The 18,331-nt window shown below is 39.2% G+C and overlaps 1 protein-coding gene across 1 annotated transcript in view; it reads left to right on the top strand.

Moving 5' to 3' along the window:
• LOC103180487 (low-density lipoprotein receptor-related protein 1) overlaps nucleotides 1–18,331 on the top strand; it is a 552,054-nt gene that overhangs the window by 368,349 nt on the left and 165,374 nt on the right. Inside the window, exons 33-35 of the mRNA XM_042336207.1 lie at nucleotides 4,748–4,885; nucleotides 7,855–7,980; nucleotides 9,877–10,008. Of these exons, the coding sequence (XP_042192141.1) occupies nucleotides 4,748–4,885; nucleotides 7,855–7,980; nucleotides 9,877–10,008 (396 nt within the window). The remainder of the gene's footprint in view (nucleotides 1–4,747; nucleotides 4,886–7,854; nucleotides 7,981–9,876; nucleotides 10,009–18,331) is intronic.

Consider the following 18,331-nt stretch of genomic DNA (forward strand, 5'->3'; position numbering starts at 1 on the left):
TTGGGGATGTGGTAATTATCACCGGTGATAATTTGTGGTGCATTTTGTCCACTATTTAAATAATGGTTGGAGCTGAACACTCTTCTGACTTCTGGAAAACATTTCCTTTTGGTCAACAACTTGCATTTATTTAGAGCCCTTCATCAGGACTAGTGTCTCAGTGTTGAAATCAGTCATTGTACTGCTGCCATCTTGGATTTTTAACATGCGAGACATTTAAATGTTTTTGAGGTTTAGCTATCAAAATGTCTCTTCACTTCCAGTTTTTAGTGTGATTAGAGTTTCTTTGAAAGAGATATTTTTAGTTCAATTTAATCCATTATCTGCAGAGAAGCATGAAATCTGCATTATTCCCTGCTCCTATTTCCAATCTGTCAGACTGGTCTGTGCCTTACCAATGTGCACTGACAGCATTATAAAATTATATTGCAGCATTTTCCAATGTGTTTATGCTCCATCAGCTGTACCTTTGTGTATGTAGCTAATGGGTTTATCTGTTTCTAATGCATTTGTTTACATGGACTGATACTACTTGCAATTCTCAGCATCATTTAGGAGTGTGCGCATGTGTTTGTAACTATGCATTCTTAAACTAATAGCCAATTGTTATCATTGATGATAATATGACATTTGAATGCATTGAACAAGTTGCCCAATGATGCCCAAAATAGATATATATCACTATTTCTTCCGCATGTATCAGTAGTACTTCAACATATGCAATCTAGACAAAGCAATAAATAATATCTTGTCATGCAAACAGCACATATTCTTTCTGTATTGTGGTAGCAAAACATAAAGAAAAACCTTACTTAAGCAAATTCACACAACTAAAATTCGCAGTTACAGTTATTGTTAATCTTATTGACAGCTCAGGCTAAAGCTTACAAGAACGGTTTTGACATTTTGCTTTTCCTACAAACATATTGATCAATATCTTAATATCAAAATTAAAATAAATCATTAAATATTTAGTTAAACTGATACATTGTTTTGCTATGAAAGAGCAATTGATAATGTTTTCTGTCTCAGAGATTTCCCTCACCCTTTGTAGCTATTCTGCTTCCCCGCTGATGGATTTCATATGGAACTTTGTACATCAGTTTTCAACCTATCAGTTAATCATTATGAATAATTTACTTGCTAACTAAGCATCTAGCAATTTCTATTAAGTCTTTTATAAAATATTGATTGGGTAGTTTCAGTCTTAAACTGGTTTGTCTGCATTAAGCGAGAATTGATGATTTATACATTACAAATAATACACACAATTCAGTACTGTTAGTAGATCAAATTATAGTTAATTTATTAAATTATTATATTATACAATGTACGTTCCCAAAATTATTTTAGTTTAAAAAAACTAAAAAGAAAAAAGTTTTTAAAATAAACTGTATTTTTTCTTTAAAACAGAAACTATATCAGATTACTGAATGACATTTATGGAATACTGTATATACTTAACATTAGAGCAGAAATAAGGGTGGGCAATTTGCCCAGTAGTAATGACACAGCAATCTTCTCCAAGTATTAATATAATAAAACCATAAATGGAAACTAATGGACCATCAAAACTTGGTTTCCTGCTCATAATTTTACACAAAGGGTACTTAATGGTAGAGCAGTTTAGTGATACAGTACAATCTGTGTTTCCCAATGTCCATCTTCATTTAACAGTAAGTGTGCTCTTAAAACACTCATGACAGCCCAAAACTACGTTGTAGACGAGAAGTGAAGGGAAGCGTAAAGAAGCTCAAGAGATCTAAAATTGAACATTTTGAGTACATGACTGATTATTTTAGTCTGATCGAAAATAAACTTCAGTGCCTGTGTACATGTAAAAGAAGGTGGTGACTAGGTCCCGATGTACTGTATTATTGTTACACTGCTCAGCACTGTAAAATCAGCACCTGTAATCATTCCATTGGAGTAACATGTTTCACCTCACTGGGCTTGAAGGTTACCAAGAATTGTGCGGAGATGTGAACTGTACATGAGATAGTTGGTCAAATTCCATCTTTCTGGCAGCTACTGATGTTAGTGACTGACTAAAATTGTAACAAATCCTGATGACTTTTAAACCAATTACAGTTTGAATCACTCCCCCCTGAATCTCTCCTCCTTCCCCATACCTAATCTGGAATGATTCCTTTATTTTGCAGCATGGATGGGTAATTCTAGTACCCATCCTAGACAATCCAAGAGAGTGAGTGGGACATTATGATTCATGAAAAACAAGTGGAGATTTGAATAGCGTAGATGTACACTAACCTGGCATTTTACTTGAGTATCTTTAGGAGATCAGAAAAGGTCATGCTTAACCTTTCCTTCAGTGATCAAATAGATGGATTCCAATGTATAATGAGCTAGATTGAAGGTCAAGTGGATTTTTCTGATTCCACCATTGTAACATACCAATAATACACTTTCAAATGCCCTCATATGTTTCCTATGGTATGCTGACCAAAACTGCACAAGTACTCCAAATATGGTCTGACCAAGGTTTAATATGAATGTCACATTACTTCCCTACTTTTGTAGGCTAATGGAAACTGCACCTGAGGGAAAAAAATTGCTTTGCAATATTAATATATTTAAACCCTGTTATTATGATATAGTAGAAAAAACTATTGCATGTATTTCACAAATGAAATATATGTAATGTCTTTCTCATGGAACTCATTAATATAATTAGCCTAATGTGTGATGAATATCCCAATTTTAGGAAGTTTAGATTTGCGGTTGAGTTAGGCATGAAGGTGTGAATTATATAAGCAGTGAGCAATTCATTTTTGTCTTTTTTACTTCATGTTTAGAGCATTCGCCTTGCAAGCAAGAGGACCTGGGTTCGATTCCCAGCAGGGTGAAATGTTGGACAAGTTTTCTTACTCCACACCACTCTGTTTGCCTAGCAGTAAATAGGAACCTGGTTGTTAGTCGATTGGTGGATCGTGTATCCTGGGGGTAATAATTCTTTCAAAAGAAATAAAAATAATTTGGTCACTCAATTTGTATTTACTTGGGAATGGGTTGAAATCTCTCTTTTTGCTAAATTTATATAAGATGCACATCACTGAAGTTAATGCAATTCTGTGCAAAAAGGAATTGCATGCCTTATTCCCAGAACTGATATTCCTCACTTGGCTCTTCACATGATTGAGATGTCCAAATGTTCCTGCACTTTTTGCCCTGAAAGCAAATGGCATAAATGTGCTTTGTAGCAGTGCAATTTAAAACTGAATTACGCTGATGAGAAGGTGGTCCCAGCAGCACATTGATTTGCACGCAGAGAGATTTTTCTTAGTCCCAGATGAGAATGATTGCAAGCAGGAAATATAAACCAACACATTCCAATTCAAAATCAATTTATTCAGAGCAAAACTTGATCGCTTCCAGCATTGTGCCCAATGTAATGTGATGTAACTGTGGTGTTACCTAACCACTGTCATATTTCTCTTGTCCTACTTTTTTTTATTTTGATGGGGGCCTGCACACCTTAATCCTTGCATTTAATAATTATTGCATTTGATATAGCGCCTTATCACGTCATTGGGACATTTCAAAGCACTTCACAGAACACATTGTAAAGTGAATTGACTATATTTTGTGGGTGAAACGCAGTAGCAGTGTCCTGCAAACAGGCATGAATTGAGTGACCAAATGACTATTTTTTTTAAGAGGTTATTATTCCCGGAGAAGCAATCCGCCAATTGACTAACAACTGGGTTACTACTTACTGCTAGGTAAACAGGCGCGTGGAGTAAGGGAATTTACCCAAAGTTTCGCCCTGCCTGGGAATTGAACCCCAGTCCTGGGAAACGAACCCCAGTCCAATGGATTGCGAGGCAAGTGCTCTGACCACTAAGCTACAGGATTCCATTAGGTTACAGGATTGCCTTGACCTATTCTATAAAAAATTAAATGTTTTGTAACTGATTCAATGTGCACATCCAATATGCTGTGAAACATTACAATTTATCAGTGGTGTTCTGCACTATAATACTATAATTGTGCTGTATTGATATGATCTGTTATGCAAAAATTGCAGGTTAACGTACTCAAATCTTTTCAGAGTGAACATTAAACTATGTGTCACTCTCCTATTGATTTAGCAGTGTACTATCCTATCTGTAAAGTAGTGCTATTGCAATTATGCCATTTGACGCACAAATCAAAATGTATGATATTTCTGCTTTCATCTTGCATTGTATAATTAGAGTACAGAATTTGGGAATTTAAGTGTACAGGTAATGTGAAATATCTTTGGTTTGAAGAACAACAACAAAATTACATTTGGAGTCCTGTAGCTCAGTGGTTAGAACACTCGCTTTGCAAGCGAGAGACCTGAGTTCAATTCCAGGCAGGGCGAAACCTTGGGCAAGTTTCCTTACTCCACACAGAGCCTAATAATAATCCCTCCAAAACAAAACAATAATAAATTGGTCATTTTCAATCTACAACTGTTTGTGGGACATTGCTGTGTGCAATTGGCTGCCGCGTTTGCCCACAAATATACAGTCAATTTACTTTTACAGTCTATTCTGTGAAGCGCTTTGGGACGTCCTCCCGACGTGAAAAGCGCTATATCAAATGCAAGGATTATTTATTATTTGTTGAGCGCCATTCACGTTGGGAGGACTTCCCAAAACGCTTTAAATAAATTAAATAACATATTTAAATAAAAAAATGGGAGTTGGATAAATGGGTGAAATGGCACACTGACAGGAACACCTGATTTTTTTTAAAGGAAACAAGTTGTGGTGGGCGGACCAATCATCTGAATGGATTGGCACCTGCAATAAGGATGGATCCGATCCTTCTGTTGTGAGGAAAAATATTGCAACAGTGCTGCACATGAAAATCTTTGAGAAAGGGTCGCAAGAAGGTAAGAGTTCAGAAAGGACAAAAAACAATGAAAATTCAGGAAATTAGAAACGGGAGCAATTTGACCCAGCGACCTCACTCTGCTATAGACCACTCTGAGGCTCATGGCTATCACCTCATCCAATCCCATTTTATCACCTTTTCAACCATCCTCCTTAATATTGTTATTCCCCAGATGTCTATTCATCTCCATTTTAAATCCCTGAACTGATTTCTCATCTATAGCTTTCTGGGGTAGTGTATGCCAATATCTTACAGTTAGTGAAGATATTTTTCCTTATCTTGGTCCTAACCCATTTTGGCCAAATGTTAAGGTTATGACTTTGAAATGGATGGAGCCACCAGGGACAAACACATTCCAACAGACTTGCATTAGCAGTTTTGCTGATGTGATGTGAAGGCACTGATTGATGGCCATTGATTACTCATCCTAAGATGTGAGGTGCTGTTGCAGACTAAGGTAGTTGTGAATAACTGCACTATTTACAGTGATCCATGATTGCAAATCAGTTGTAAATTTCCAACAAATGTATATAAATTTGAAGCTACATTGCAATGTGTCACACAAGGGTTAGATTAAAGGCAATTATGTGCACCAGGCACAATACACACAGGAAGAACTATTGTCAGCCTTAACAGCTGTTAATGGAAACTAACCTTTACTTTCAAGAACTGCTCCAGGTTGGATGATAGAAGGATTAATTGTCTCCTGATAAATGGCATCAGTAGGCCCATATGTAAAGTAGAAAGGTTAGAGTTAAAGCTTTATGAGGTGTGTGTTATGGCAAGGGCCTTGTTTTCTGTTCTGATAAAGGATTGCATCAGGTGTTTGAAATTTTCCCTCGCCTTAGCTTATAAACCTAATTTGCCTTAAAATTTAAGACTGCACAGCTTTGTAGAGAATTTTTCAATTCAGTCTTCGATTGGAAGCTGGTTCCTTGAAAGAACTCTGGATTATCAGCTTCCAAATGAAGACTGATTTGAAGAATTTTCCACAATTATGCTTCATCTTAAATTTAAGACAAAAGAATCTTCCAATACTCTTTCCATTTATATTGCACCTTTCACATCAGGAGGATGTCTCAAAGCACTGCAATGTACACAGCTGATTGGGTACCATGTATAGGTTAAGACTAGGTGGAACCTAAGGCCTCTGATACTTTAATCTCCCATTTTGGGGGGAAAGTATTTCTTGTATTTTCAACATTTTTTATGTTTTATGTTTGTAAATTATGATGTATTTATTGTAGCAGCTTTGATGAGCTCCACATCAGGACACAATGGTAAGGCAGTAAGACTGTTGTTCTGGAAGAATAGTCTCAACTGAGCCAAAATGTCACCTTCATCCAAACCTTTATTATGGAATAATCACTCTAAGGGAACCACTGAGAAGTTCATTCTTTTTCAGCATCCACTTTCTGTTTCTGTTTCTGTTTGCATCGTGTGGTGTGTAGTCCTGTCCATCTGAAATTGATTGTTTCGCCCACAAAATATAAAGTCACTACACTTTACAGTATATTCTGTGAAGTGTTTTGAGAAGTCTCAAAGATGTGATAAGATGCTATATCAAATGCAAGGGTTATTATTATTATTACACCATAAGATGCAAAATAAATTAGCAAAGGCACAATGCGTACATGAAGTTTTACAGTTGTGGGTTTTGGTATTACGTACAGTGTGAGGGTTCATGAAGCTATCCTCATGTGTTTGAGCATCTTACCATAATATTGCTGGTTTCAACATCACAATACATGAGCTGAAAACACTTGAGACCAGACAAGCAACAGAGACAGAATTTCTGTCGACAGAATTTCAGTAGTTTGGCAGGTGTCTCAATTAATCAATTAATTCATATCTAGTTCATTTCCAAAAGCTATTTTACATGTTAACTGTACTGAACGTTTATTTGAAAAGTGGAGAATAACGTGCTAGTTTCTAATTTGTGTATATTATTGTTTCATAGAATTATCGAATCATAGAATATTACAGCACAGAAGGAGGCCATTCGGCCCATCATGCCTGTGCTGTCTCTTTGGAAGAGCTACCCAATTAGTCCCACTCCCCCGATCTTTCCCCAAATCCTTGCAAATTTTTCCACTTCAAGTACCTGTGCAATTCCCTTTTGAAATTTGTTACTGAATCTGTTTCCACCACCCTTTCAGGCAGTGCATTCCAGACTATAACAACTCTATATAAGGTATTGCAATTCTTGGAGGGAAATACATGAATTCATGTCACATACATTAACTAAACAATCACAAACATGTGCATGTCACAGAATAAGAGGAAATTTGAACTTCTGATGATGTGAAGGTTTAATCTGTTCGGTGACGGGGAGCAAAGGCGCAATGTGAATGCTGTTTACACTCATTAATGTATTTGCTAAATCATCGTGTGCATCAGGAGATTTTATCATTCTAGTTTAACTATTCAGTTAGAAACAGATCATCAGAGGTACTTCCAGGGTTATTTGTACAGAAAAACTGGTAACATTTCTGAAAAAGTACCATTCAATCTGAAGTTGAGTCCTAACCTCAAAAGATTAAAGGCATATTATTTGATGCCCTTCTGTATTCAGCGCTCAAGCTAGATCCTTTTTTTATGTAGCTGAAAAAATGTGAACCTTTCCTGTCTATATAGTCATTTGTATCACAAGGTAAAAGGGCCACGGCATTGTAAAGAGAGCACAACTTTACAGTATTACAATAATCGTAAATTTTAACAGCAGATAGACAAATCGCATTACTGCAGATTGATTTAATGCACCTTTATTGTAAAACAAAATGCATTTTTCGAGCTCTTTGGGATAGAAATTTTAGTTCTTATTTTAGTTTTCTCTGATACAGTTATCCATCAATCAGTTTGACACAGATCTCTATACAGTAAAGAGATGTCTCATTATTCATGTAGCTTGTAGCTATCCAGAATGTCTCTTGGTTGCTGAACACTGCTTTTATATGCTCCATTTAGGTAGTAATCTGTGCAGTTTGAACAATGGGGGCTGCTCTCAGCTCTGTCTGCCGGCCTCAGAAAGCAGACGGACGTGTAAGTGCACTCTGGGATATAGTCTGCGCAGTGACAAGATGTCATGTGAAGGTTTGTATTTTAAGTAACTCGGTGAAACCACAGTACATGGAAATGATGTTCTGTCTCGGTTATTTGGCTGCTCACCCATTTACTCCACCACCCGCAGCCTCCGCTCGGCCGGCTCCGGCTTCCTGTCTGTCCCTCGCCCCCTCCACTCCACAATCACCGCCCGTGCTTTCAGTCACTACGCCCCGAAGCTCTGGAACTCTCTCCCCCAATCCCTCCAATTTGCCCCCTCCCTCCACACATTCAAATCCCGCCTAAAGACCTTCCTTTTTGCTCATGCTTACAGTCATGTTCCCCCCCCGCCCCCTCCCACTCCTGGCTGGGGGTCAGACGTCACCACTGTCATGCGCTCTGGGATGCTAACCTGCGTGAAGGGCGCTATATAATAATAATAATAATCCTTGCATTTGATATAGCGCTTTTCACGTCGGGAGGACGTCCCAAAGCGCTTCCCAGAATATACCGTAAAGTGAATTGACTGTATATTTGTGGGTGAACGCGGCAGCCAATTGCGCACAGCAATGTCCCACAAACAGTCATGGATTGAAAATGACCAATTTTGTTTTATTATTGTTTTGTTTTTTGGAGGGATTATTATTAGGCGTGTGGAATAAGGAAACTTGCCCAAGGTTTCGCCCTGCCTGGGATTGAACTCAGGTCTCTCGCTTGCAAAGCGAGTGCTCTTACCACTGAGCTACAGGGCTCCATATAAATGCACATTGTTGTTGTGATGTCTTATTATTTGTTTATCCTTGCCCACTAAAAGTGAATAGTTCTAATTCGCTTATATATATTTTAATTTAAATAATCTTCACAGACAGCTTTGCTACAGATGTACACAGTCAAGTTCTTTGGTCCATCACTTTGTAAATATGCTTCTCTCTGTCTATTTGTGGATCTGTGTGACTGCCCCTGTGAAGCATCATCAATATCATCATGGCAAGAGAGAGAGACTGCTGGAAGCTGATCTCAGAGTGAAATCTACATCCTTATTTGAAAGGCCCTATGTTGAGCCCTATGTTAAACCTTCCCTGATAAGGAGGACAGATCAAGGGAAAGAGAATGGCTTTAGCATAAGAATCCTTACATTTGATATGGTGCATTTCATGTCTGGAGGATGTCTCCAAGTGCTTTGCAGGATATATACTCCAAAGGATAATCGAAAAGGTGTATTTTGTATATGAATGTAAAATTCAGCCAGTTTCATGAGTTCAGTTAAAAGCTAATGCAACCTGGGATAGTTTGCAGTAAAATAGAAGGTTTACTTTGATGTGTTTTGAGTAGCCTATCAGTGAAGTATGTTTCACACTTGGTAGCATAACTTTTTTTTAAATCAAGGTGGTAAATATTCTAAACTCAAAGAGTTCTCTGTGAGAGTCTCATGACTTGGATACCCGAGCCAAGCAGGTCCACAAAATTTCAAGATACTCTCCATGACATAAAACAGGAATTTGAAGGAGCACACTGAGTGCTCACATCCTTCCCACTCGGCTCCTGTTAACCCTGCAATTCAAAGCTTCACTGGCTAGCTTAGTTCTAAATGGAGAAACAGCAGGCAGCTTACTAACATACTCAACTATAAACTGTGTCAGTTTTTGTTGGTTAAACTCCCAATGCAACCTGTGGAGTCTAATCCTTGGCTCTTGTTAACTTGCTCCTGAACTCTTCACGATTAAGTAAACAAAGTGGGGAGAGAGTGTACACCCCATACGTGACAAACGTAACCCCTTCATGTGTTAAACTATGAGTAGTTTGGTTGGAAAATTTTAACCATGGTGATTGATTTCCACATATGTCAGATACCCAACTCTCCAAAAAATATAAAGGGGAAATGCTTTTTTTGAGTCCATACAAAAGAATTGTTATTTATAATTGACTGTTTTTTTTAATATATATTAGGGTTTGGATCATTCTTAATGTATTCTGTTCATGAAGAAATCAGAGGAATATCTCTTGAACCAAATGATAAATCAGATGCTTTGCTGCCAATATCTGGTACATCACTGACTGTGGGAATAGACTTCTATGCAGGTTTGTATATGATTTTCCTTTAAGTCAATATGTGAAAGGTTTATGATTTCTGATTACAGAACTTAAAACACCTTAAGTGTTTATTGATCATTAATCTCTAGACCATTGTATTCTAGCCAAATTACTTCTGAGGTGAAAGTAAAGCACTTTGTAAATAATAATAATAATAATATTAATAATAATAATAATCCTTGCATTTGATATAGCACCTTATCACATCTTCAAGATGTCTCAAAGGGCTTCACCAGAATATAGTGTAAAGTGAATTGACTGTATTTTATGGGCAAATTGTGGCAACCAATTTCGCACAGCAGTGTCCCACAAAGAGTCGTGGATTAAGTGACCAAATTAGTATTATTATTTTTTATTAATTTTTTTGAAGGGATTATTATCCCTGGAAAAGCGATCTGCTTTTATGATTTGCATTAAAGAAATGATGGACTTTTTATACTATTTTTCCTCTCCAATTCTCTCCCTTCCCTGACAATTCTGAATAAGACGTAAACTTCCACATGCACCCAGTCTACTCTCTAGCACTTCATTTAAAAGGTTATTATTCTTGTATTCTCCCCAACATGAACAGGAGGCAGTCAGATATAGAATTCAATGTGTTGCATGTATTTGTTGTACAGATGTATTTATTCAGAAATGCTGCTTATTTATTTATTGTTTGAATAATGACTGGTCTTAGAATAAATGAATAAAGTGTAATTGTGTCTCAGGAGCATTGCTTGTCATTTTGAGTTTAGTGCATCTGTTGTACAGTATTCAGATCAGAATTTGGGTTTACTGTGTAGACTTGACAACGGAATTCACAAAGTTATCATGAAATCCAATGAAAACATTACCATTATTGGTCATAAAGTTTTAATATTTAAAGAAATAACAACAACAACAAATTATATTTTATGGCGCCTTTCATGTCAGGAGGATGTCCCAAGACACTGGACAGTCAAAGATTTGGACCCGAGCAAGGGGATGTGATCAGGGTGGGTGGAAGGCAGGTGTGGGGGGTGATGGGGGCATGAAGCAGGCCGTAGCCCACTGAGCGGAGGAAGCAAGCAGGATGATAGGGGATTAGGGGATCGCAGACGCAGACTAAGATCTAGTAAAGCCTGGATGTTATGAATGCATGTATGAGGGTTTTGGCAGCCTGCGGTGTGAGAGAGTGGCGGAGCTGGGCGATGTTGTGGAGGTGGGGAAGGCAGGGCGGGTCAGGGCATGGATATGGGGTAAAAAGGGTAGTTGAGGGTCAAATAGACGTCAAGGTTCCGGACTGACTTAGTAGTGGATGGTGATGCTGCCAACGCCTGAGGTGTAGAATTGCTGACGGAAGCCAACCAGGAGGGCCTTGGTCTTGTTGACGTTCAACTGAAGAAACTCTCATCCAGCACATGATGTCTGACAGACATTCTGACAAGACAGCAGTAGTCCTGGAGTAAAGGGTGGAGGCAGAGAGATAGAGTTGGACTGCTAATGATTACTAATGATTAGAACGATGAATATTGAGGTGAGAGGAGAGGTGGTGGAGGAGGATAGAGTGGTCATCAGTGTCAAAGGCAGCAGAGAAGTCAAGGAGGATCGGAAGACAGAGGGAACCCTGGTCACAGATTGACAAAATGTAATTTGTCACTTTGACCATCTGCAGTGCACAAACAAGCTACCAGTTCTGCCAGTCCTCCCTCTTGTATTATATTATAATGAGAAAATAAGTGCTTTGGGGAGCATCTTACATCTACTATTGAACTTATTCTTGCTGGCTCCAAACGATTGCATCAATTTATTGGTGCAACCATAACCTCAGGCACATGCACATCGTGTATCCTTCTAAGCGCTAAATGAAGGAACATGGCTCAGTGTTTGGCTGAGTAATCATCAGCAGTCCAAATGACTCCTTAGGCACTTCAAATATATAAGTATCAGGAAATAATATGTGAAGTGTCTGACAAAAAAAGCATTGGAAATATATTGACAAATTACATTGTGTGATTTCCTAAGAGAACAGGGACAAGAAGAGCAGGTAATTTGATGAATGTTGCCTAATTGAAACTGTCGTACCTGTATAGTGAGCATTCCTACACTGCAGTGACAAGAAGGAGCAGATGCTGACTAGTTCCAGCTGGATGCAATATAATTCCCTGCAATACAACAGCATTGTAAGGCTATATTTTGCATAAATGTGACCTTTCCCACATCAAAGGCTTCATATGAACATTTTATATGCAACTAAAATGAACATTTTTACTCTTTTAATGAGTCTCCTGTTTCTCAGAATCATTGGTGGTGTTGGCAATGTGCATGTTTATAGATATGGAGATTTGCAGGTTTGCGTGTTAAATATTATCCAATTTATTATGGATTATAAAACTTGCTTATAAAACACAGCAAATTCAGGCCAGCTGCATGCTCATAACTCCCTCCACTCCATCATTGATGGCGGAGCTTTCTGGTGCCCCAACCCACTGGAACTCTCTCACTAAATCCTCCTTATCCCATCAGTCCTCCTTATCACCCCATCCCTTCTCTATCTTTCTATCTTTAAAGGCCTCCAGAAAACCCACCTCTATGATTGTGCCTATCGTTGTCTCTCCTCTCCCCATAAACACTACTTAGTCTTTGGCACTGTAAAGTGCTTCAAGATGTTACACTACATGAAAGGAATTATATAAATCCAAGTAGTCATTGTACTGTGTCAGGTATTTCCCTGTGAAATCAGTTGCTGCTCTCCCATTGCTACACAGCTAAGCATAGATCAAAATTCATAACCTGTGTATTCTAGATCAGTTATTTGGATCAGTTATCCCTCTGTTTCCTGTTCCTCCTGGATCTCTCTGCTGCATTCGACACTGTCGACCATGCCATCCTCCTCCACTGCCTCTCCTCCCTCATCCACCTTAGTGGGACCGCACTCTCATGGTTTGAGTCCTACTTAACCACTGCCTCCATTTCATCTTGGCAAATGGTTTCTTCTCCCTCCCCCATCCGGTCACTTGCGGGGTACCCCAGGGCTCCATCCTTGGCCCTCTTCTTTTCCTTATCTATATGCTCCCTCTGGGCGATGTCATCCGCAGACACAGGGTAAACTTCCACATGCATGTGGATGATACACAAATCTAATTTGCCTCCTCCAGCATCAACTGCAGGTCCGCCGATGTTCTATCGGCTTGTCTGGCAGACATCAGCGCCTGGATGAGTGCAAACTTCCTGCAGCTGAATATGGACAAGATGGAAGCCATACTCCTTGGCTCCCATCAACGTCTTCACTCCTGCGAATCTAAACTCCTCAACCTCCCAGGGCTCTCCCTCAGACTCACCGAACCAGTGCCCAAACTAGGCATCCAGTTCAAGCACCAGCTGTCCTTCCTCCCCCACATCCAGGCCCTGACCAGGACCGCCTTTATCTACCTCCGCCGCATTGCCCGCCTCCGACCGTATCTTACCGCAAATGCATTTGAAACCCTCGTGCATGTGTTTGTCACCTCCCACCTGGTTTACTCAAACACACTCCTCGCCGGTCTCCCCAGCTCCATTATTCAAAAGATCCAACTCATTCAGAACTCTGCCGCCCACACACTGACCCGGATCAAACTGTGTACCCACATCTCACCAGTTCTGGCCCAGGCTCCACTGGCTCCTCATCACCGAATGGATCAACTTCAAGATCCTCACACTAGTGTTCAAATCCCTTCACTCTCTGGCACTTTCCTACCACTCCAACCTCCTCACTCCCCACCACCCGGCACGTCCCCTCGACTGGCACCGGCCTCTTGCTCGTCCCTTGCACCCTCTGCCCCACCATTGGAGATCGTGCTTTCAGTCACTAAGCCCCGACACTCTGGAACACTCTCCCTCAATCTCTCCGCTTTGTCCCCTCTCTCCCCTTTTTTTCAAGTCCTGCCTGAAAACCTTCCTCCTCGACCGTGCTTACGGCCCACTCCTCCCTGGAGTCAGGCTCCACCACTGTTAAGCGCTCTGAGATACTACCCTGCGTGGAGGGAGCTGTATTGTATTGACTATATCAATTAAAGCTCTGAAACTGCTCAGTTCGAAGAGAACCCCCAAACAATAATGTTCTGCCTTAAATTATAGCAGAGTGATTTAAAAGTTCTTCTGACCTGAAAGCATTATGCAGTCACCTTCTTAATTGTTTATTGTGGCTGCTCACTCTCACAGAACACATTTGTGAAAATACGAAAAGTACTCAGTTTTCTGTAAAATGTGAAAAATCTTTCTTTGAAATGTGCCAGGCTTGCTCGGGAATCACAAGATATTATAAGCAAAGATTTTACCTATTGTGATTTGACTGAATTTTTTGCCTGAATGTTATGTGATGGAGCATTTAGTATGTTGAGCACAAGCTTTGTATAATCCTGAAGGGCTAACTTCGATTCCACAGAGTATCTTGAATTTTGCAATTGTTTTGAATTAACCTAAGGGAACTTAGATACCAGTGAGCCCTATAGTTCAGACCAACATATCCCTGAATTATGATTAAGAAAATGATTGAGCACAAATTCCCTGATTGAGTTATATTGAGGTTATAATAATATAATAATAATAATATAATATAATACTTGCATTTGATATAACACTTTTCACATCTTCTGGACGTCTCAAAGCGCTTCACAGAATATACAGTAAAGTGAATTGACCGTATTTTTGTGGGCAAAATGCAGCAGCCAATTGTGCACAGCAGTGTCCCACAAACAGTCAGAAAATGACCGATTTATCATTCATTCATTCATTCATTCATTCATTCATTCATTCATTCATTCATTCATTCATTCATTCATTCATTTATTTATTTATTCATTTATTTATTTATTTATTTATTTATTTATTTATTTATTTATTTATTTATTTATTTATTTATTTATTTATTTATTTATTTATTTATTTATTTATTTATTTATTTTTGGAGGGATTATTATTTCTAGGTTAATAGACTGAAAACTGAAACTCGGGTTCTGTCTGGTCTGTAAAGATCATTGGTGTTGTAGTAGAGCACTTTCATGTTAATATGAAACATATGGCAAGTTTCTATTCACGTAAAGATCTGTGCATATGTTGGCAGTTAGTGAACTCGCAGTTACTATCTTAGGAGCAATAGATCACCAAACATAACAAAGCAAGACTGCTTTTGCTCCTGTTCTGGGTGCAATCATTCTTTAGGACGAAGAGTCGAATGAATGGGAGCTTCAGCACTGACAACATGCGGCCAGAGAAGTACATTTATTGAGCACTAGTTAAGGTATTCAAGGCTCCCAAGTGAGCCAATTGTTGAATTGTGTTGAATAGTTGCTGATGATTGGAAGCCTCATTTGTGGGGAAAAAAGCTCTACTGTAAGCGGCAACATTGATCTGATTAATTTTCCCCTACCATTGTCACATACCAATAACCTGGTGATGACTTTTGTAGACTATCTCCAGAGTACAATGTCCACTTTGTTTCAATATGTGATTGGTACACTGTCTATGTCGACTATGCAAACGCCCTGCTTGTTGGCCTTCCCAACTCCTCCCTCCACAGGCTGCAGATAATCCAGAACTCTGCAGCCCGTGTCCTCTCCTGCACCAAACTTTGTGACCCCATCTCCCCCACTCTCGCCCGACTCCATTGGCTCCCCATCTTTCAGAGGATCCAGTTCAAGATCCTGGTCCTCACATACAAAGCCCTCCATGGCCTCACCCCACCCTACCACTGCAACCTCCTAACCCCCTACCAACCCGCCCGTTCCCTCCGCTCAGCCGGCTCTGGCCTGCTCCACGTCCCCCGACCCACCCGCCCCACCATTGGTGGGAGAGCCTTCAGCCACTCTGCCCCCAACCTCTGGAATTCCATCCCTCAGTCACTCCCTCTTGCCCCCTCGTTAGCCGCCTTCGAGTCCTGCCTCAAGATCCTCCTCTTTGACCATGCCATCGGCCACCCCCCTTCCCCTCCCCTCCCTTCTCCCTCCCCTGACCCCAGCTCGGGTCTGAAATGCTGTACACTGTCCAGCGCCTTGGGAAGTCCTCCCGACTTGAAAGGCATAATCTTGTTGTTGTTGTTGTCTGAGACAGGTTACAGGTTCATTCCTTTCTATATTCATACATTTCCACATTCATACCTTCCAAATTGATTAAAGGATCTAGTATCAAGTCCATGGTCCATCTCAATCTCCAAATATGCAACGGTTTTACCCGCCCAGCATGTCACTATGAAAAATGCTTCTCTCACAACCTATTATTTAGAGGTGTGATTACTGCAAACCATTTTATGTTCTGAGAATTTTCTGTGTACTGCTCAATGGATCTCCACATATATTTGCTGTTGATCACCGGTTAAAAGTATAGCCTTACAATGCCTCTAGACTTAAACATAAATATCTTATTTTTTCCTGCAGGATCTCAGTTTCAAATGAGACATTGATAAATTACAGTGCGGCTGGTGCAAGGAATTCAAAGTTCTGAGTTCCAACACACAATGGATTGGGTTTGAAGGGCCTAATTACGCCCCCCCCCCACTCATTCCATGCCCCTTCTTAGACATAGAGAAATGGATTTTGTTGTACAGTGAGGTCATTATTCAGAGGTCATACTCTTTCATCGTGTCTAGGCACAAGTGATTTCTGAATGCTTCCCTCTTTTGCTTGATTTTATTTGGGAGTTAAGAAACTTATTTCCACTCAGCATGTCTGCGTGTTTGCCACTTTTGATGCACACACAATGCTCATTTTTTCATTGGATTTAGCCAGTACCACATGTTGTGCATAGAAAATGAAAATGATTTGGAAAGTGGGAGACATACAGATTCAATAGATCACATGAGGCAAAATAAAGCATTCTATCTATCAACGTGAAACAAACAGCATAGAGAAAAACTATGAGAGTTGCAGTGTGCAATTATTGGCTTGAGAACTACATAGATAACCACTTTAGTAACATGAGGGCCAATATATAGACTTACATGAAGTAATACACCATGGGAACAGGCCATTCAACCTAACTAATCTGCACCGGTGTTTATACTCCACAGGAGACCCTAACACTCTTACTCCCTTTTCTTTACCTCTGTGTTTGTATGCATCACGTTTCCTCTTAAAAGCACATTGATGCTTTTTGCTTCAACCAAGGAATTGTTCATCAATGCAACAACGCAATAAGAAAAGAGAGGGAGATTAGACTGGCCAATATATGTTTTTTAACTTGGTAATATCAATAGATTTTAGGTTATTACTGCATACGTTCCAATCTTCGTTTTGTAATCCTTTTGTGTTTTTTTGCCTGATAAAAGACTTTGCAATAGTATTCTTTTCTCAGCCAAGTTTACCAAAGGAAAAATGAATGAATTAGTCATTCAGCTCATTGCTGTCCGTGGCTTGTTGCTGCTGGAGATTTGCTGCCTAATTCTCGTACATAGGGACAGTCACTATATGCCAAAGTAAATCACTGTGTATGTTTCATATTGCTTTAATGGCTTAATTGCCAACTGGACATTGACAATGAGAAGCAAACAAGTATAAAAAGATTCTAGGAAAGTGACTGGGCAGATTGTGGAAGAGAGTGTAAGTGTAAGGTTTAAATAAAGGAACTAGTGAATCTATATTGTGTTTTGGATTTACAAACATTACAGTATAAAATGCTTTCATGCATTTTGGCATGATAACCCGTCATGTTGAAGACAATTTGTTGTTTCTTACTGACAACAAAATATCCACTTACAAAGAATACAGATGTGTATAAATATATGTGACATGCCTGATTTTTCCAATCCATGTCCCTACTTTTTCATGCAAGGCTTCAGAATTTAGACATGCTCACACTTAAGAGAGGCTGTCTACAGATCATAATTGCAAATGCATGTGTGTAAACTATTCTATCCCAAGTTGGGTTGCAAAGGAATTATCAATGTCCTGACAGAATATACTATACTTACAAGGATCAGTGAAAAAATCACAATTACCAAGAAAGATACTGAAGTGACACTTTGTAATCTGTTACTGTTGAAGTGAATTCCTCTTTGATGGGATGTAATTCATGACTATTGCTGAGAATAGATTTCTGACATTTCTGACGTGTACTGTCATCGCTCAAAAGAGTGCAAACTGCTGGTAATAATAATTGGGAGACAGCATTGCATGCTATATGACCTAATAGAAAAATAAGATGACTTGATCTGATGATCAGAAAGGAGATGAAGATTATATTAGAAACAGATAAGGTTTCAACATTCTATTAATCTAAGGAATTTATTAACCGATATTTGTGCCATGATATTGAATGACCTACCATCAAATGGATACATTTAAATGCTTGAATTGAATGCTTTAAATGTCTAAGTGGT

Source organism: Callorhinchus milii, unplaced genomic scaffold, assembly GCF_018977255.1.
Source record: "Callorhinchus milii isolate IMCB2004 unplaced genomic scaffold, IMCB_Cmil_1.0 Scaffold6, whole genome shotgun sequence".
NCBI classification, from domain to species: domain Eukaryota; kingdom Metazoa; phylum Chordata; class Chondrichthyes; order Chimaeriformes; family Callorhinchidae; genus Callorhinchus; species Callorhinchus milii.